The sequence below is a fragment of the Pelodiscus sinensis genome, chromosome 1 (assembly GCF_049634645.1).
Source record: "Pelodiscus sinensis isolate JC-2024 chromosome 1, ASM4963464v1, whole genome shotgun sequence".
Lineage (NCBI taxonomy): Eukaryota > Metazoa > Chordata > Testudines > Trionychidae > Pelodiscus > Pelodiscus sinensis.
In genome coordinates this window covers 115,395,500-115,417,827 of record NC_134711.1, presented here as the reverse complement: position 1 = coordinate 115,417,827, position 22,328 = coordinate 115,395,500, and the positions used below count along the sequence as shown (strand labels likewise).

General features: G+C 41.5%; 1 protein-coding gene across 2 annotated transcripts in view; it reads right to left on the bottom strand.

Moving 5' to 3' along the window:
* The window catches only part of PDE3A (phosphodiesterase 3A), a 376,123-nt gene that overhangs the window by 136,997 nt on the left and 216,798 nt on the right, over positions 1 to 22,328 (bottom strand). Inside the window, exon 2 of one of the 2 annotated variants that reach the window (XM_006121290.4) lies at positions 2,427 to 2,477. The exons of the other annotated variant lie outside the window; for it this stretch is intronic. Coding sequence (XP_006121352.2) covers positions 2,427 to 2,477 — 51 coding nt within the window. The remainder of the gene's footprint in view (positions 1 to 2,426; positions 2,478 to 22,328) is intronic. 2 annotated transcript variants of the gene reach the window in all.

The window sequence follows — 22,328 nt, the reverse complement described above, 5'->3', positions numbered from 1 at the left end:
CCTAGGGCTGTTGCTACACTTCAAAGGCAAAAGCACTGTGTGGAGCCCAGGATCAGCTGGAGACTCCCCTGCTGACCCCAGATCCCCTGAGGCACTATTGGTTTGAAACGCTGCGGAGAGCCCAGCATCAGGCGTCTCATGGCATTTCATAGTGGCAGTGCCCCATGGAGCCCAGGATCAGCTGGGGACTCCCCCGATAACCCTGGACTCCACGTGGTGCTGCCGCTTTGAAACACTGCATGCAGCCTGGGGACACACCAACTGGCCCCGGACTGCATGAGGCATTTCAAAGTGGCAGTGCCATGCGAAGCCCTGGGTCTCACCTCTTTTAAGTACCCCCTCTTCTTCTCCCTCCTTGCTGCCTCTTTCTGATCGAGGCAGCAAAGGGGGCGGGGGGGGGGGGAAGCGACTAGTCCTTCACATCCCTAGATGACATAATTCCCCTCTCAGCCCTTCTGCCATGTCTTAAGTCAATAGCTAAACTCTCATTGACTTAAAGGGCTAGTATTTCACCCCGCCTCTATGCTGAAAGAACACTATTTTCAAAAAACCCACAACATCAAGAAGTCTAGATGCTAGAATAATTACTGATTTTCTACAAGAGGTCTGTTTACTGCTTGATCACTCTTCTGCTTCTCCTTTTTGAAATCCATTGAGCTTCCAGTGCACTGCCAAATTCAGACTTTTAATCTGCACCCAATTCTGAAGATATGCATTAAAAAGGCCCTCAACATTTTGCTACTTTACACAATGCCTTTTCTGTGAGTGTTGAAGCTTTTAGGGATATATGTTTATATTGCTAAGTGTGACAAGTTTTGGTTTCCACACTTGGAACATCTTTAAAGAGGGACTAACTTTCAAAAAACACTGAACCCTGTTTTCCTGAACATCATGCCCATTTAAAGTGTTTCATGTTCAGGACTGAAATACTGAAACACCATATTCCACTAGACACTTTTGAAAGTGTAGGTTTAGTGCAGGCTTAGGGAAGAATATCAGTGAGTCATAACCTTGACTTTCTTGGCTCATGTTTCTTTGGGTTACTATGTTAGAATAAGATTTGCCTGCTTGATTCACCTGGTGGTTCAACACCAGCTTTCTGCCAATTTAGGCAGAGCAGATAATTAAAGTCCTGATCTACTGGGAAGACCGAAGAGGTAAAATTTACCCTTCATGCATTTGAGCAGAGTTTTATAAAATATTACATGTATAGGCCTAACACAGCAGTGCAAAATAAATTCTGTTGTATTTCTATAAGGATTGGGTTTAATTGGAAGTAAAGAACATTTGTTTTATAGGTAAAGTTTTTAGATTTTTTTTTATCTGGACAACCAACAGAAATAATGACAAACTACATGAGTTTATTTTCCAAACTGAAAGGAGTGAATCCTATAAAAACTAATATGTATGACCATACAAAGAAGTGTCATTTCTCATTTAAAAGGCTGATGTTTCAATGATTTTTCAAGGGGAGCAGGAGGAGGTTTGACAACCCAGTTCACTGCACCAATTGCCACAACCCAGCAAAGATAATAAGTAGCAGGCAGTTTCTTAGGGGCAGAAATTTCTATGAAGTGAGTTTAGGCTTAGATTTTAGTAGGTGAACAATAATCCTTGATAAAACAGAATGATGAAAAATTCTAAAGTGTGGTGGCTTTAGCTATTGAGTCAAGTAATTTCACCACTGGAGTGCTTTGCCCTTACAGGAAATCTCTTGATCATCAGACTTGTAGGTATGCCTCCTCTGAAGCGTAACCCTATGGCATTGTTTCTACAGATATATTTTAATGCATCAGGATGATACTAGTATCAAAACTGCCATTATTTCTCTGACTTTACAATGAATCAATGTAAAAAGGGGCAATGAACAACTCCCATAAAATTCTATGCCACCATCAATTCTGTTTATCCTTGAACTGTAGGGGAGCATTTTAGAGCTTTACAAACAGTCTTGCATATGCAAAAAGAAAAACAAAATTATATAAGATTTGAGAATGTGGAGTTACAATCTTAATATTCTGATTTAGATAGAAAATGGAGCTAGAAAAGGCATGTCAATGCATCTAATCCAGCCTCCGGCCAATGCAGCAATGTTCTCTGACTATTGCAGTTTGAACATGACCGCTATTAAATCGAAGCTGTCACACCATTTTACACATTTTACATTTTGGACCTTTTCTGAAAACATGCATGTGAGTAAATGCACTTATGTGAACAGCCCCACTTGCTTGAATAGACCTATTCAGCATGTGTTTTTACGGGATTTAGCCCTTAATTTATCCTTTCAATATTCAACAGTAGCATATGTTGTTACTTATTTTCTTAAATTTTTCCCTTTCCAGGACAAGTTCAGCAGATTAACTACAGAAGAATGAGCAGCCAATCCAAAATTACAGAACAGCAAGAGAAAAATCCAACTAACTGACCTGTGATCCTCTGGACCCTCGTTTGTGATCCCATTCAGAATGTCCCATGAGCTAAAACAGAGAAGAAAACAAAAATTGATGGTAAGTGATAGGTTATGCTGATTTGCTATAAAAGGAAGATTCATAATATTTGGTATTCTATATAGTTTTTCTTTTAAGGTTTATTTTTTCATATTTAATCAATATACATTTTAGTAAGCATACCTGGTTTAAAAACATTAGCCTTGCATATTATTTTATTTTTTCAAGGATAAAATTGTTAGGGGCAGGTCATATCTACTCCTATGCAAGTATAGTCTTACATAATGCAAGTTACTCTTCATGAAATGGCACTGACATAGGTTCAGCTCCAGACATGGGATTGAATTGGGTTCTATGGGATTGTATGAGCATCCCAAAGGCCAAGTCTATAGTCAAGGGCAAAGTCAAACTAAGGTAAGTTCAACTTACTGAGATGTTGATGGAAGAAACTCCCCCATCAACTTACCTTACTCCTCATGACCCAGAGTCAATGTGTGTGCAATCGGTCTAATAAGGGCATGCTAAATTGATGACTGACTAAATCGACCCTTGGGAGATTGATGTCTGTAGCGTCAATCTCCCAGTAAGTGAAGACAAAGCCAAAAGATAAGCATTTGGAGTTCTGTATTTTCTCTGGATGACTTAAAAATGGTATGCTTATATCTGGACACACAAAACGCACATATATGGTTTAAATAAGAGTTTATATTTGATATGCTGTGTTGTACCATCCCTGAAGAGGCAACAGACTTCATAATTGCTAATCTATAAACTATAAGGGACATTGGGGTAGATCATGCCAAATAGTCTGTCTTCTGAACGGTCTACAATATAAAATGGACAAAGACCGAGGAAACAAGACCATTAGTCTTTGCTACTCATAGAAGCATAACTTTATTCAAATATACAACAACATGAACATACAAGGATAAATATTAAGTAGGCGAGCTTATTGCTAATTACCCCAAATTCTTGTGTTTGCTTTTGTCTTCACTTCCCAATTTCTCCCACTCTCCATGTGCATTCCCAAAGGAACAATCTAATAAGTGATAGGCAATATACATGACTGAAAAAGGTAGATGGTACAAATTGTTCCCTTGTGTTCATGAGAACATGCTATTGCAGTAAAATTTGTACAAAATAAGCCTTGAGATATCCTAGGAAAGCTAACACCATAGTGATTATTAATATAATTGTAAAATGTGTTAACTTTATATGTGAAATTATGAATTCCCTCTGCATGAGATTAGTACGTGTTTGAAGCAGAAACGCCTGGGGAGTGGTGTAAGCAGGGTTTTTTCCAGGCATAGGTAAAGTCAATACCTCATCCAGGTTCGATCACAGAACCATAGGATGAGAAATGACCTCAAGAAGACATGTAGTCCATTTCCCAGCACTCATGTCTGTACTAAGTATTATCTAAACCATTCCTGAGAGGTGTTGCTCTAACTTGCTTTTAAACATCTTAAATGATGGAGATTTCACGGTCTCCATAGGGAATTTATTTAACCACCCTGACAGGAAGTTTTACCTAATGTCAAACCTAAACTACTGTTGCTGCAATTTAAGCCCACTGGCTCTTGTACTACCATCAGAGGTTAACAATATTTCTCCTTGTAACAAATTTTTATGTACTTGAAAACTTATATCCCCTCTCAATTTTCATTTCTCCATGGTAAACAAACCCCCAAGCATGCATCTGAGACCTTTAATAATGTTTTTGTTGCTCTTCTGGGGACTTCCTCTCCAATTTGTCTATATCCTTCCTGAAATGTGGTGCCTAGAACTGGGCACAGCATGCTCTTAAGGCTGTATGAGTGCGGATAACCTCAACTGGTCACACTCTGGGTTGCAATTCTCTCTGCAGTTAGTACTATGGCCTGCTGCTCCTACTCATAAGAAGCTTCCTGTTTCCTCCTGAGCCAAGTCCCCCATGATTTCTGTTCTTTTTCATGCACTAGAGGGATTACACTGGAGGTTGGAGGTTACACTGAGAGTTGACAGTGTGCTGAGTAAGGACCCAGACTGTTCATTAAGATAGTCTTTTATTTAAAACTCTCTTGTAGTATAACTGTTCAATGAAGAAGGGCCAAATCCTGCAGTGAAGTAAATAGCCTATGAGTTTACTGAAAACACTGAAATTACTCCTGCTTATGCCAACAATGCTTTGGCAACAATTTTATTAGCAAACTACCATTGCTTCGAGTTGCAAACTACAGAAAGGATTGCCAGGTGTCCGGTTTTGAACCGGACAGTCCAGTATTTGAGCTTTCTGTTCAGGAAACAAATTGAGAAAACATAAATGAGAAAATATAAGTGTCTGGTATTTTCTAAATAAGATGTAATGTATATTGTGATGTAATGTCAAGTGTGTCCGGTATCTTTGTTGAAACCATCTGGCAACCCTAACTACAGGATCCATCTGCTTTTCATTTCATTTCTCAACAAATGTGTCTTCAAAAAAATCTGGCATGTTTCTTTTTTTCTGCTGCCATGACAGGCTTCCTAATGCAAGGCAAACTTAGCAAACATTGTTTTTATGCTGTACCCCACGCATGTGTTATATTAGCACATTTTACTGAATAAAATTGTGGTGTAACATGCTAACATGAAAAAAGAATTCCAGAACAAGAAGAGACTTCTACAATTCCAGCCTGTTCTCAAGCACAGCAATAAACTTATATTCTTAGAAGTCATGCCTACAGAATCAATGTTTCTTCCTATAACCTACAGAAACCTGGTTTACATTAGTGTTTAGTTCATCAAAAATACAGAATAGTGACTTTTTGCCTGTTAAGCTATTGCACTCTGGTTCACATCTGCAGTAGCCCACAGCATATTAAGAGAGAGTGGGGAAATCACTCTTGTTCGAGAGCTTTTAGAGTTTTATAAGAACACACAAATACAGTAGCTGTAACGAATTTCCACATAACCTTTGCAAGCACAACACGTTTTTCTGCAATGGGCCAATTTACTAGTTACCACATTGTTTACCTATGCACACCATACTTTGTTAGATAAGTTCCAAAGCCTGAAAAGATTTCCTCTCAATGGGTAATCAGTAAACACTAGAACACCAGCAAAGCAATTATACTAGACTTACACTCCTCAAAATTCATTACTTTTATGTGTTTAACAGAAATCAGGAGATGAAGAAAACAGAAAGAAAAGTCTAAATGAGTGTATTCGCAATCTTTTGAAATTATAACGAGTGAAGGATCACAGCTTTATTGGATCAAGATATGCATAAGAAAGAAGACAGATGAGAATGGATTTTAAGCATCAAGATGCAAGTTTAACAACTTTAATACCAATAGATAGGCTTATTCCCCACCTTATTCTACCAATGATCCCCAGGCTCTTTTCCTCCCCCCAAATTACCAAGCATTAATTGTCTCCAGTATGAGTTTACCTCAATCTACCCAATGAAAAATTGAGAATTGGTCAAACCCTTGCCACTTAATGACCGACTGGGTACACTGCTGAATCCCATTACTCTTCCACAGTCAGAGAGAAAGACATTACAGGGAGCTCAGTCTGCCGAAATTAAGGCCTCTACAAGCTAAACAGTCTGGCTGTGTCTACACTGGGCCACTTATTCCGGAAAATCAGCCGCTTTTCCGGAATAACCTGCGAGCTGTCTACACTGGCCCTTGAATTTCCGGAAAAGCAACGATGCTCTACTGTACAAAATCAGCCGCTATTCCGGAAAAACTAATCTGCTCCCGCTCGGGCATAAGTCCTTATTCCGGAACACTGTTCCAGAAAAGGGCCAGTGTAGACAGCCCAGTAGTCTTTTCCGGAAAAGCGCGTCTACATTGGCTACAGACGCTTTTCCAGAAAAGGGCTTTTCCAGAAAAGCAGCCTGCCAATGTAGACACTCCTTTTCCGGAAAAACTGAAAACGGAATACTATTCCGTTTTAAGCATTTCCGGAAATTCATGCCAGTGTGTAGACAGCCTCTGGGTTTTATTACAGGAGATGACTTCTCAGAGTCTATTACTAAGCCTGGACACTGACTGCAAGTTGTGACAATATTTGACATTTATTATCCCTTCCTGTAATCCTCTTTTCCTTTGATTTTTCATAAGGTATCAGTCCCCTTTTTATAATCCCTTCCCACCGGGATGTTGTGAGGAAGGCTAAAACACATCAAATTACATACATTTCAAATTTCAAAGAGAAAAGTCCCTTTTCCGAACTGAAAAGATCAGATCCACACCAAATCTAGAAATCCAGCTCTGGCCTTTATAATTTATAGGGAAGTGCAGCTTTCAACAACCAACCTTTGGTTCTCCTTGCCAGAGGATGTAGTGAGGGCTAAGATCAAAACACGAGGCTTCTTCTGAATCAAAAGCCTTAATGTATTGGAGTTTCCTTATCTGTAAATAAGGACAACACTTCCCACCAATCTTTGCTCAGAAGATATAAAGAGTATTTTTATAAAACATAAAAGTGTATAATGAGTGCTGCCCACCATGCTGTGTAATCATTTGATACAGATAATCATTTTACTAACAAGATTATTGTGTTCATAATAAAGAAAAATCCCTCCTTATAATGGACTATTCCAACATATGGAAAACAAACCTCATCTGAAGAAGAGGGTTTTGCTCATTATACATATTATATTTAGAGTCTGTCTGTCTGTTAACCTGGGAAGCAGTGATCATGAGATGGTAGATTTCAGGATCCTGACCAAAGGAAGAAAGGAGAGTAGCAAAATACACATCCTGGACTTCAGAAAAGCAGACTTGGACTCCCTTAGAGAACTGATGGGCAGGATTCCCTGGGATGCTTACAGGAAGGGGAAAGGAGTCCAGGAGAGCTGGCAGTATTTTCAAGAAGCCTTATTGAAGGCACAGGAAGAAACCATCCCAATGCACAGCAAGAAAAGCAAATATGGTAGGCAACCAGATTGGCTTACCGGGGAAATCCTTGGTGAGCTTAAACACAAAAAGGAAGCATACAAGAAGTGGAAACTTGGACAGAAGACTAGGGAGGAGTATAAATATATTGTTCAAGAATGTAGGGGAGTTATCGGGAAGGCGAAAGTGCAATTCCAATTGCAGCTAGCAAGGGATGTGAAGGGTAACAAGAAAGGTTTCTACAGGCATATTAGCAATAAGAGGGTGATCAGGGGGAGTGTAGGGCCCTTACTGGATGAGGGAGGTAACATAGTGACAGATGATGTGGGAAAAGCTGAAGTACTCAATACTTTCTTCACCTCTGTCTTCACAGACAAGGTCAACTCCCAGACTAATGCACTAGGCAACGCAGTTTTGGAAGGAGGTGGACAGGCCTTGGCGGGGAAGGAACAAGTTAGAAACTATTTAGAAAAGCTAAACATACACAAATCCATGGGTCCATTTTTTATGCATCCAATGGTACTGAGGGAGTTGGCAAATGTCATTGCAGGGCCTTTGGCCATTATCTTTGAAAACTCATGGAGAGTGAGAGAGATCCCAGATGACTGGAGAAAGGCAAATGTAGTGCCCATCTTTAAAAAGGGAACAAGGACAATCCAGGGAACTACAGGCCAGTCAGCTTTACCTCAGTCCCTGGAAAAATCATGGAGGGAGATAATCAAAGAATCCATTTTGAAGCACTTTTTGAATAGGGGAAGTGATCAGGAATAGTCAACATGGATTAACAAAGGGCAAGTCATGTCTGACCAATCTGATTAGCTTCTATGATGAGGTAATTGACTCTGTGGATGTGAGAAAGTCAGTGGATGTGATATACCTTGACTTTAGCAAAGCTTTTGATATCGTCTCCCACAATATTCTTGCCAGCAAGTTAAGGGAGTATGGATTGGATAAATGGACTGCAAGCGGTATAGAAAGCTGGCTAGACTGTCGGGCCCAACGGGTAGTGATCAACAGCTCAATGTCAAGTTGGCGGTCCGTTTCTAGCGGAGTTCCCCAAAGATCTGTTCTAGGACCGGCTTTGTTCAACATCTTTATTAATTACTTGGATGAGGGGATGGATTGCACCCTCAGCAAGTTTGCAGATGACACTAAGCTAGGGGAGAGGTAGATATGCTGGAGGTCAGGGATAGGTTCCAGAGTGACCTACACAGATTAGAGGATTGGGCCAAAAGAATCTGATGAGGTTCAACAGGACAAGTGTATAGTCTTGCACTTGGGACGGAAGAATCCCAGGCATTGTTACAGGCTGGGGACCGACTGGCTAAGTAGCACTTCTGCAGAAAAGGACCTGGGGATTACAGTGGATGAGAAGCTGGATATGAGTCAACAGTGTGCCCTTGTAGCCAAGAAGGCTAATGGCGTATTAGGTTGCATTAGGAGGAGCATTGCCAGCAGATCTAGAGAAGTGATTATTCCCCTTTATTTGGCTTTGGTGAGGCCACATCTAGAGTAGTGTGTCCAGTTCTCGGCCCCCCCACTATAAAAAGGATGTGGACGCATTGGAGATGGTCCAGCAGAGGATGACGAAAATGATTAGAGGGCTGGAGCACATGACCTATGAGGAGAGGCTGAGGGATTTGGGTTTGTTTAGTCTGCAGAAGAGAAAAGTGAGAGGGGATTTGATAGCAGCCTTCAACTTCCTGAAGGGAGGTTCCAAAGAGGATGGAGAAAGGCTGTTCTCAGTAGTGACAGATGGCAGAATGAGGAGCAACTGTCTCAAGTTACAATGGGAGAAGTCTAGGTTAGATATTAGGAAAAACTATTTCAATACGAGGGTGGTGAAGCACTGGAATGGGTTACCTAGGGAGGTGGTGAAATCTCCATCCTTAGAGGTTTTTATGACTCTGCTTGACAAAGCCCTGGCTGGGATGATTTAGTTGGAATTGGTCCTGCCTTGGGCAGGGGGCAGGACTTGATGATCTCCTGAAGTCTCTTCCAGCTGTATGTATGTATGTATGTATGTATGTATGTATGTGAGTGAGTGAGTGAGGTGCCACAGAACTACTCATTTTTAAATTTACAGACTAACATGGCTACCTTTCTGAGCCTTTTCAAACAACCACCAACAAACTCCCAGGTTCTAAGCATGGCCAGCTCTAACCGGCAAGAAAAGACAAACAACTGTTAGAGGCTTTGTACAGATTTCAGCTTACATTCTTGCCTGATATTGTCCTTTGGCAGCGGGACTATAGAGGTGGCAACTTCTGCACCTACTTTCTCCCAAGAGTGTGGAATCCTACAAATCACAAAGATAAGCTGGCTGATTTGAGACCTGCCAGAAGTGATGCCTTTTAGACACTTTTTGATTCAATAAAGATTCTTCAAAAGTTCGAGGTTTGCTGGATGACAGCTGGAGATGGAGGGAAATTTTAAAACAGAGAGAGGCTGTGAAATTGTTTAAATTGGTCTGAGAATCACAGCATCATCCCATGTTTAAGGTTTAATTGGCAGGGACTGAAAGGCAGCAGTGTCAGCCTGTAGAGTGACTGCATGGAGCTTTTTCCTTGCAGAACAAATGCCAAATGGTTATCTAGCTAAATGAGCACTTTGAAGCTGGTGTCATAATGAAACTGGAAACTACTCAGTCAGATTCCATGGGCTTATTAGCTGACTGTCACAGTCTGGATCATGGGTATGCCATAGTCCAGCAACTAATCATATTAACACAAGACCATGCAAAGCAGAGCAAAACGTAAGTCTTAAAGCAGTCAGTTAGCAGGATAACAGGCAGCAGGGAACATGGAAAGTAAAACTCTCAAGTAAAATAATAAATGAGATGATGGTTGGTGGTGCAGCACATGAGAACAATGTAAAAGGAAATAACAAAAACTCCCAGTATTAATGATGAAGCAGCAACCCACGGGCTCCATTCCAAAGGAATAATAGGAATAAGATTAGCTCTGGTTCTGGAAGAGGAGACAAAAAAGATTTTGTTTTTGAAGACTTATTTCATGGTATCATATGACTTCTGTTAAATTTCCATACGGACTGTTAGCAGACTGTATATGTATCATGAGCTTTCGTGTGTAAAACCTACTTCTTCAGATGAGTTTGAGTGGAATATTATACTTCTTTAGAAATCCTGGCTTCACTGCATGGGAACAAGAGGAACCCAGATATATAACCAGGCCAACTGGAACTGAGAGCAGTGTAATTTATGGAGGAGAAATTATGCACCCATTGATTGATACATTGACTTGAAATGATCAGGTTTAACTTTCTACAGTAAATAGTTTGTATTCGAAAAAAAATGAAGGGAGTAGATCTACCAACTTTCATCCTCTTACCAGGATGTTCTGCCACAAAGTCTTTGTTCCACATTGATTATATTACTAAACAAATTAGATTGCTAATATGTTCAGTAATGCCACTGAACTTCTCATAATTGTGTATGCCTCAGATGTTACACCGTATCTAACATCTCCATTCAAAAGTAATTGATTAATCATGTAACTGCATGAAATCTTTGCGGTTACATGATTATTCAATTGTCCCCAGGGGCGGGGCCAGCAGCTAGTGTGCTCCTGGCCTCACTCCGGGGAGCCCCCCGTCAGTGGCAGGCAGGAGCCACAGTGCGAGGGGAGCCAGTTTAAAAACTAGCCCCCTCAGAGACCAGCTGCCTGCTACTCTGCACTGCTGCCTCTGATACATAGGCAGAAAGTGGGATGGCAGAAGGCCCTGTTCATGGTTGGTCTAAGCTCCCTGTGAACAGAGGCTGCTCCACTTCCCACGGAGTAGCCTCTCTGTGGCAAGCCTGGGCTGGCCTCAGACAGAGGCTGGTCCCCAGCAGCAGACCCTGTTTGTGGTGGGTCAGAGACGGGCTTTGTGGCAGCCTCCTCTGATCTCCTTCCCATGCTGCTGTCTCTACTAGATAAATTGATAAACTCAACAGTAGCAAGTCACTGGGATCAAGCATTCACCCAAGACTTCTAAAAGAGCTCAAATGGGAAATTGCAGCACTATTAAATGTGGTTTGTAACTTTTAAATCGGCTTCCATACCGATAGCTAACGTGACACCAATATTTAAAAAGGGCTCTAGAGGTGATCTGGCAATTACAGACCAGTAAGTCTAACGTCAATACCGGGCAAATTAGTTGAAACTATAGTAAAGAATAAAATTGTTAGACACATGGATGAATATAATTTGTAGGGGGAAGTCAACATTTCGTAAAGGGAAATCATGCCTTACTAATCTGCTAGTGTTCTTTGAGGGGGGTCAACAAACATGTGGACAAAGGGGATCCAGTGGATATAGTATACTTTCCAGAAAGCCTCTGACAAGGTCCCTCACCAAAGGTTCTTAAGTAAAGAAAATTGTCATGGGATAAGAGGAAAGGTGCTTTCATGGATTGATAACTGGTTAAAAGACAGGAAACAAAGGGTTGGAATAAATGGTCAGTTTTCTGAGTGGAGAGAGGTAACCAGTGGGGTCCTTCGAGGATCTGTCATGGGACTCATCCTAGTCAACTTATTTATAAATGATCTAAAGAAAGGGGTAAACTGTGAGGTGGCAACATTTGCAGATGATACCAAACTGCTCAAGATAGTTTAGAGCAAAGCAGACTGTGAAGAGCTTCAAAAAGATCTCACCAAACTAAGTGATTGGGCAACAAAAATGGAAATAAAATTTAATTTTGATAAATGTAAAATAATGCACATTGGAAAAAAACACCCCAACCATACATACAATATGATGGGGACTAATTTGGCTACAACAACTCAAGAAAAAGTAGCTGTGGAGTCATTGCAGATAGTTCTCTGAAAACATCTACTCAATGTGCAGCGGCAGTCAAAAAAGCAAACAATGTTAGGAGTAATTAAAAAGGGGATAGAGAATAAGACACAAAATATCTTATTGCCTCTATATAAAACCATGGTATGCCCACATCTTGAATATTGCATACAGATATGGTCACCTCATCTCAAAAAAGATATATTGGCATTGGAAAAGGTTCAGAAAAGGGCAACAAAATTATTAGGGGTTTGGAACGGGAGATTAAAGAGACTTGGACTTTTCAACTTAGAAAAGAGGAGACTAAGGGAGGATATGATAGAGGTCTATAAAATCATGACTGGTATGGAAAAAGTGAATAAGGAAAAGTTATTTACTTATTTCTGTTGGGGGCAAAGGAGGAGCAAGGGGAGAGTTAAAATGGATGCTGTTCTCTCGCTCACCGGTTAATGATGTTATTTGGTTCCCTAAACTGTTAAAGTGTTATCTGTTAACTCTCTACCCCTTCCCTGAGTGAGTGCAGAAGAATGTCTGAGGTGGACACCAGAGGTGGGAAAACTCTGAGGTAAACAGCAGGAGTAAACAACAGTGCACATGGCCCCCTGCAGGGAGCGCATGTGGCCCCAAGAGGCCCAGAAACTGCATACGGCTGATCCTTAAAGGAGAGAGGGACAGAGACACAGTGGGTTGACCATCAAGTGGAGTCTCTGAGAACGCCCTCTGCTCGGATCACCTGGCCAGCGGACCAGCTTAGGAGTCAACTTGGGAAGATCAAACAACATGAACTGCCTTCTGCTTGCCTTATCAACCTACCTGGGACTGTAAGTGTGGTTGAATGTCTGAGTGAGATTTCCCTCCCTTCACAGTTTTAACTGAATAAACAAACCCTTTACACTCCTATGCGGTGATCCCCTCTCCTTAATGTTTAAAGCAGTTGCAATCCACATCCCCTGCAACAATTTCCACATTAAAAGAATTAGGGGCTCACCAAATGAAATTAATAGGCAGTAGGTTCAAAACAAACAAAATGAAGTTTTTCTTCACTCAGTGCACAGTCAACCTGCAGGAATGTAGTGCACGGAGGGTAAATGACCCTGGGAAGGCTAATCCGTAGGTGGAACACAATAACTGTGAAGCCCTTATTGTGGCTCAGAACTGACGAAAAGGATGCACAATAATGAGCTGATATTAGTGCAGAAGTAGAATGGAAGAAAAATTAAGGGTTTTGAAGAAGAGGAGGGGGAGCTATGCTGGAGAGGGAGTTGTGGGGAAATGATTGATGGCTGGCTGGAGAAGGCATAGTGCACAGCTAGCCACGTAGGGGAGAGCGGCTTTTAGCATGGACAGCGGAGATGGATGGAAGGGGACAGGCAAGTTATCTGGGGAGAGAGGACCCTGGCAGCCACCCACTGCAAATCAGCACACAAACACCCTGCCAGTGTCAATCAAGATGGAGGGGAAGCTCAATACACATGGGGGAGGGGGGAGTTGTATGATTTAGCTATTTTGCAAGGGGGAGTACCACAACACCGCATTCTGCAAGCCAGATGCGGCAGAATGGTGGAGAACTTCCAACTGCACTTCTGCTGCTCCCCTCCAAACTTAGCTCCACCCCCCCAGAGCCTCCTCTCCACCCCCTTTCGCCCCCCCCCCCTAAACACAGGTACTACCTGCAGACTCTGTCAGACCAGGCAAGTGGAATAGAGCCATGTACCCTGGAGCTGTGCTGAAGGGCCAGGGTTGAGAGGGTAGCACCTCTACATGCCCCTCCTTAATCGACACTTTAGATATGACCTCACACCACATCACCAGAAATGTTGCTCTTACACTGTGGCTATATGCTGTTACCGAGGAGACAATTCACAGTAGAAACAGTGTTCCCGGATAAGTGGTATTCATAAATAGCAGTTGCTTTGACAAGGTGTTGCTGCAAACAAGCATCTACTATATTCCAAAACCCTGATTACTATTCAAAATAGATGCATTGCAGTTCAAATGCACAAAAATGGACTTGAATTTATGCAATTAGCTTCCTAGAAAAAGACAAGAATAATATAAGTTCATTTGTACCAGTTTGCTTTTCCGGGAGAATCATTCACTACATACTAACAGAGCAGCACAGTCATAATATTGACCTGACCAATAGCAATCTGCCGAAGTATACAGCAAATCATCACACCATACACAAGAATATCCAGCCATTGAATGTAGCAATGAATCTAAGCACTTTTCTCCTACAAGAAATCTGTTCTGCTTTGGGTACTGCAAATACTGCAGTTGTCATAATGGTTCTTTCCCTCAGCATGTACATAACCTCCACTCCGAACACAACATATTTTCAATCCATTATTTAACTGGTCCCAAACAGCAATGTTTTTCTTAATATGCATATGTTTTTCAATTTTGCATGGGAGCATCTATACGACATATTATCTGGTAAAAGCATTACAGAGTTTTTAAAATAGCTGGTTCATATAATTGAGAGCCTGAAATGATGCTCACTGAAGTTTATGAGAAGACTTTTCATTAATTTTGAATTAAGACCTACATAGTTTGGCTGATCCACCTGCACTAACCAACCCAGAAAATGAAAGCTCACATTAAGGCTAATTTAAAAAAAAATCCCAGAATTTGCCCTAGAAGAAATGTTTAGGACTAAATGGGCCTGAAAAAAAAAGTCCTTAGGTGAAAGAAGAGGGGAAAACAAGGATTTGTTTAAAAAAAAAAAAAAATCAAAACATTGTATTACAATTTTCAAGTAGTTCCAACACATATCAGTTGTTAACTCCATAAAAGGAAAGTTTCATAATAAACAAATAACAGAACAAAGCAGGTATTTTCCAGATTTGTGCGCACTTGTCAGCAAGTGATAAAATGAAAAAAATAAAATTAATAAAAACAACAATTACCTAGTATCAGAGGGGTAGCAGTGTTAGTCCGGATCTGCAAAAGCAACAAGGAGTCCTTTGGCACCTTATAGACTAACAGATGTATTGGAGCATAAGCTTTCGTGGGCAAAAACCCATTTCGTCAGACGCACGTAGCAGAAAAGATTAATTCAGTCAGGGAATCCTCACTCTCCCTGACTGAATTAACCTCATTATCTCTAGCCTTATTCTGGCCTGCATATTTATACCTGCCTCTGGAAATTTCCACTATATGCATCTGATGAAGTGGGTCTTTGCCCATGAAAGCTTATGCTCCAATAAATCTGTTAGTCTATAAGGTGCCACAGAACAATTACCTAGACATTTTTGAAAGAACAAGTTGATGTCTGATTGATGTGATATGCAAAACCCTTGGATTATGGGAACAGCTAGTTTCAGGATTAATGTTTCCCCTGACTTCCAGAGCGGAGTTGAAATACAGCGGAGCAACACAATGGTAAGTCCAAAACTGATGTACAATTTCTCATCGGTTCACTGCACACAATTGTACTTTCTTGTGTTGCATTATGTTAAATGTCAGCACCCAATGGAATGTTTGTGATTTAATGAAGCAAAATTAAGCACTAAAAGATCTAGACTCTTCATCATACTACTCAACTATGAACTGAACATTTAGCAATGGACTTCTGGTGTGAAGGAGTTTACTTGCACCTTTAAAATGAGCCTATTAATCAACATTGCCAAGGTGACTGGGGTGTTGACTAGTCTAAGCATACCACCCCAGCAGGAAATTAATAGGTAGTGAGGAGGAGGGTGAAGCAACAAAACAAAATTAAAGAGCACATAGGTCCCAGAGAAAAGTTGAATCAGATGGGGTGGGTTAACTAATAAACTAATCCTTCTAAAGATTCACAACATAAATGGCTAAAGCAAAACTTCAGAATATTCACTATTAAGTCATGCTGCATTTCCAAAAAGAGAAAAGTGGGTTCTGTCATTTACCCTCTGCTCCCCCACCCTGATCTTTGTGTCTTTGCAATACACCTAAGGCTGGCCTGGAGTTTCAGGTGATAGCTCCCAGCTACTGAAAGTCCTTGAATGACACTGTATCATCTGGTAGTTTACTATGAAGATGATGTCAAAACTCAAAGTACATTCTATTTAAACATACCCTTGGGAAGTGGGGGCTTTTAAACTAACTACTTTCTATTTCAGTCTATTCACTTTAAGTTCAACCAGCAATGCTTCATCATTCATGCAGGAAAGCCTGCCTCTCTGCCACCCCATCTCAATCAACCTGCCAAATTAATTATCAGTATGCATTTATCTATTGCTGAGAGGGGGGAAAAATGCAAGTGGAGGAATGTAGCAGTGACCCGAGCAAAAACGAAGCTGCTGAAACAGAACTAATTAAATCAGTTCAGCGATCTCCCTCCAGCGTGACACATTCACAGACACCCTTTCCTTTATAAGCCCCCACCTCCACCAACTGTCCTGGATAAAACACTTTTTTTGGGAACCAAGAGGATGTGAACAGAGAAGCCATCTATCCCGACAAGGCACAGAAAAACAACTGACAAAACCACCATATTGGTTTCCTATTAAATGTATACAGAGAAACTCCTGGTCATGCTGCATTGGTAACAGCAGCACCACATCAGGATTTCCCCCTCCATGTGAATTTCTGTTTGAAACATAGGGGAATTTAGGCTCATGAAAGATTTTAGGCCGACATGGAGATTCAAGCCCTCTATTTATCCAATAAACAAGCACAGCCCAGATAGTAGCAGCACCTCAATGTTTTGCCTGTAGTACCTCACTATCAGAGCTCAACCCTGATTCAATGCAGTTATATGTCCGGGTATGAAAGGGTAGTTCTTGCTTTATGTCAGTCTGTTGACATGGTAGTTTTCAGGAGAAATGAGGGCTACTTTTTACCTTTATCTGACTGCCAACAGACAGGTAATTGCTGGACAAAATGTGCAGTGGCTATCATCCCATCTTCTGCAAAGGTTTAGGCATGCATTTAATCCCACTGATTTTGGAGGGATTATGACAGTCAGTAAAATTAAGCACACCCCTTTGGGTTCAGTAGGATTGGGACCTAAGTGTACAACAATGTATATCTACATGAAATGGCAGATCTGCTCAACTGTGCATGAGATTTACTTTTCTCTTAATTTACATGGGCTACTAACACTCATGTTATTAAAGGACACGGAGACAGTTGCTTTTAGTTCATATTGTAGGTGCCAAAACTCCCGAGTTCTTTTTCTGTTCACAACTGCCAAGTTCAGAGTAGAAAATTTGAAAAACGGAAAGCTTATGCAGCGATAGGTTCACAAATTAATTATTCTGCATCAGCAACTCTACCTGACAGAGAAGGAAAATTGGAATAGTAAACAACCAACAACCAGGGTCTTAATTGTATTTATCAAAACTAATTGCTAAGTCTGAGTTAACAAAAACATGGATTTTCCTACCAAAATAAATACCTCCATTTTACAGTGATCCCTGAAAAGGGAGTCCTCAACCAATCCACAAAAGATGCCTTTTGTGCAAGGAACCACAGAAAGTGTGGTAAATTCAGTCTTCCTGGATTTCCTGCAGAATATTGTACAAAGCCCCTAGTCTTTTAGCAAATTTTACTTTTCAATAGCCTTCATTATATGCTACACAAAACCGACAACAGCAGCAGAAAATAAAAACAAAATGTTCAAATATAATAAAGAGATGGAAGTGGCCAGCTCGTTCACACAACAAAAAACACAAAGGTCGGTGGGTCCAACTGCTTTGCCCTTGGGAAGTTCCTCTCATTTGCCCTTTTTCCCCCTACAGCAACATTTAAAAAGCACTCAATGACTCAGTAAAGGGAACAGGCATCATTAACTTGTATTGGCAGTGAAAGGTTCTGAAAGTGTAGATGTCCACATGGGATCACTGTCAACACAGGTCATTTTAGGCTTACCGGCCTTGACAGTGTCCTTTGAGATAAACCTAGAGAGCAACAAACAGTAATGCAAAGAGGCAGGATTCTGAGTTATCTCTAAGTAGGTGTCTAAACAGACAACTGGTTCTCATTCACACCCAACTCCTGTTCCAAATCACATACATTCCTGCCACATGTACTTCACTCCATCTGGAATGCATAGATGCTGGATATAAACAGGCAAAAGGGGCATGAATACATAGTTCACAATAGGTGGGAAAACAGAACAGAAAACCCAAACTTGGTGATGTACATAAGATACCGACTCTAAATAGGAATGGATTAAATGTAAATATCTACACGTCAAATTAAAAGTAAATTCTTCTTAAATGCAAGCTGAAGTACTATCACAATTTTAAACCCTAATAGAGATGTAGCCATGTTAGTCTAGTCTAGCTGAAACAAAAAACAGGACTATGTAGCACTTTAAAGACTAACAAGATGGTTTATTAGGTGATGAGCTTTCGTGGGCCAGACCCACTTCCTCAGATCAAATTGTGGAAGAAAATAGGCACGACCATATATACCAAAGGGATACAATCAAAAAAAGTGAACACATATAAAAAGGACAAATCAAATTTCAGAACAGAGGGAGGATGGGGGGCAAGAGGTAAACATCTGTGAGCTAATGATATTAGAGGTGATAATTGTGGAAGCTATCTTTGTAATGGGTAAAATAATTAGCGTCATTGTTAAGACCCCAGCGTAAAATGTCAAATTTAAGCATGAATGACAGTTCAGAGGTTTCTCTTTCAAGTCTGGTATTAAAATGCCTTTGATTACCTGCATACTGCTTCAAATGGTCCCGGACATGGGACCATTCTGGGTGCAAAGCCTGCAGGTGCTGCAGCACCCTCTGCACCCTACTTCTCATGCCTATGTGGACCTGCTGGCACTTTTCACTGACCTCCCCTGCTTCAGAAAGTCTCCAGTTCAGCACCATTCAGGTCCCAAGGGTGCTGGACTAGAGAGGTTCAACCTGTAGTATCAAAAACAAACATATTTTAAATAACTTAATATAACAATGAAAGCTAGTTAGTAGCAAATTGCCATTTTGTTTCAATTGTTACAGTATCTTAGCGAACTCATCCACATTTCAATATAATTCAGAAGGCAGGTCTCTCTGGTATTTTGTTACTGCTTTATTTTAAATTGGGCAAATGAATCTTTTCTAAAAGAATCACACTGAATTCCTCTGTGTGAATTTCTCTGCACAAGTTGTTCCATGAGCTTGGATGCTCTGGTTTAGCAACTGTATTTTTTTGATGATTTATATTTAATGAGCTATATTCACAAATGCATATTACCAGTATTATCCAAAGACAGCGCTCCTTATATCTTACACATGGCACATTTATTTGCCCACAATCTCATATTGTCCTCAATAATAACTTATTTCTCATCCAATCACCATTTTGCTAATAAGAAAACCAGAAATTTTTTACATAAACGACACAGTTTCAAATTATATTATGTATACATGAAGCACCAAATGATACATGTTATGTACCTATTTCTGAGGTGCTGTAATCCCAAACAATACCAGCCACCAACATTCCAGAGTACAAAGGAAAAAGGGAGGGAAAAGGCCAGGATAAATACATTTCACATACTAACATGTAACAAATGTAAGTCATCCAAGAAACAGGTTTTAGCAGACTGCCTTCCTTTTATGGTTTCAGCAGATTCCCCACGTTTTATGACTAAATGGAGGTGGTGTGGGACCAAAACTCTTGTATGGCCCCATGGGGTCACAGTACAGAAGAGATGGAGAATTACAACCCTAGAATACCTTTCATTATATTAAAATCTGTACAATCAAATACAGGCAGTCCCAGAGTTACGCGGATCCGACTTATGTCGGATCCGCAGTTACGAACGGGGCCCTCCCTCTCCCTGGTCTCCAGCAGACCAGGGAGAGGAAGCAAAGCGGCGGAACACGGGGGCAGCGGACAGCCCATACGCGTCTGGGCTGTCTGCTGCCCGCGTGCTCCGCGGCTTTGCTCTGCTTTGCTCCCTGTCCCCCTGGTCTGTAGACCAGGGGGACGGGGAGCAAAGTGGCGGAACACGTGGGTAGCGGACAGCCCAGACACGTCTACAGACCAGGGGGACGGGGAGCAAAGCAGAGCAAAGCCGCGGAGCCTGGGATTCTTAAGTTGAATCTGTATGTAAGTCAGAACTGGCGTCCAGATTCAGCAGCTGTTGAAACTGATCAGTTTCAGCAGCGGCTGAATCTGGACGCCAGTTCCGACTTACATACAGATTCAACTTAAGAACAAACCTACGGTCCCTATCTTGTACGTAACCCGGGGACTGCCTGTATTAATCTTTATTACACAGATTCATCACTTAACTGGGATAGCACCAATAAAGAAAACAATGTTTTCTCTACTTAGTGGAAGAATCTATATAAGATGCCAGCTGAAAGAGGATATTCCTCCTTACTCAGTCCCATTATCGGCCCCTGAGGCCTCCTTCTCACTGTTGCCAAAGTAATTTAAGTTTCTGCTTTCCCCAGTTACTGTGTGTCCCAAAATATGTACATTTTGTCCTCTTACAGAAGTGGTTGGCTAGAGATATTATACTTCTGTATTCCAATCAGTGAAGGCCTGCTTCAGTAGAAGTTAGTGCACATCATTTAACCCTAATGACTAGATTCCTAGGTTGGGGACAAGACAACTACATAGATGAAATCATGGTCCCATCAAAGCAAAGGTCAAATATTTCACTCTGATTTTTCCTAGTGCCCAGACACCAGACATGTCCCTGTCCTTGAGACTGCAGACACCTGGATAATTACGGCAAGGAGTCCTGTGGCACGTTATAGACTAACCGAAGTGTTGGAGCATAAGCTTTCGTGGGCAAAGACCCACCTCATCAGATGCGACAAAGTGGATCTTTGCCCACAAAAGTTTATGCTCCTCGCCACTTTTACAGATTCAGACTAACACGGCTACCCCTCTGATACTGGATAATTACAATTATTCTGACTCCATGTACTGTAAAACTCCATTAGTCCGGCATCCAATGCTCCGGGACTCCTGCTGGTCCGGCACCATCAGGAACCCAGAAGTGCTGGGGCAGCCGGACGGGCTTCCCCCATTCAGCTGCTGCTGAAACTGACCAGCAGCTGAATCGGGGAAGCCGGGAGCAGAGCAGCTGCTCTGCCCGGGGCTTCCTGGAGTCAGCCGCTGATCTGTTTCAGCAACGGTTGAATCGGGGACCCCTGGGGCAGAGCAGCTGGGGTGCTGCCGGGTTGGTCCCACAGCGCCGAGGGGCGTCAGTTTCACCAGCAGGCTGAATCTGGATGCCTGGGGCAGAGCAGCTGGGGTGCTGTGGGGTTGGTCCCACTCGAGACCCCTCATAGCCCCCCCCCCCCCCGATAGTCCGTCATATCTGATAATGCGGCACCCCCTGGGTCCTAAAGGTGCCGGATTATCAGAAGTTTACTGCACTTTGGTTTCAGTCCCATTTGGCTTCTCTAGGCCCAGATAACATATGTGGAGTCCTAGTAATTAGTTACTTAGCATTTAATCTCAAAGCTGTGTCCCAGAATTAGAAAGGCTCAAAAGAGCCTTGTGAAAGTGTTTAGAACTATTAGCTCCATTTCACAGGTAGACAAAGTGAGGCACAGATAACTACCAAGGAACACCATCTCAGCCAAGATTAGAACTCAGGAAATCATGGCATTTAGCTCTAAGCCGTTCACCTAGACCACTTTCTCTTTCTTGTTCACTGAATATCTATGTCAACAATATTTGTCTCATGTTTTAATCCATTCCTAAGGTCTCAGGAGCATTCATGCAGGTGCAGGAATATCCTTTTTTGCCAGCTGCTGTGTGATCTTAGCGTTCTGCCTGAAATCTACTCTTCTGCACTATATGTCAGAGAGAGGGCAGGCTGTGCACACCTACTATCTGCCTTTGCAATACAGCAAGGAAATGATGCAAGCCAGGTGGAAATCTTCAAGAGTGTCTCCACAGCCAGCATAAACATTGAAAGCTTCCCTTGCGTCCAGCTGCTGAACATTCTGATGTGCTACCACCCTCATTCCTCTGCTAGAAGGACTTAATTAGGGACCACTGGTTTGGGCAAAATAAAACCCAAACAGCTCCACCCAAAATGAACTCTCAGATTTTTTTTTTTTTTAAAGAGTAGAGCTAACTTAAGCTATTCAATTATTGGTCACATGTATGGGTTTTGTGAGAAAGGCATCTCTTAAAAGATTTCCAGCCAAATTTTGTAAAAATTAAAAACTTGTAAAGCTCTCCATGAAAATCTGAACACCTACACTTCAATTAAATGGCTCCTTGGCCTTAGTCAGCTGGCACATGCCAGCT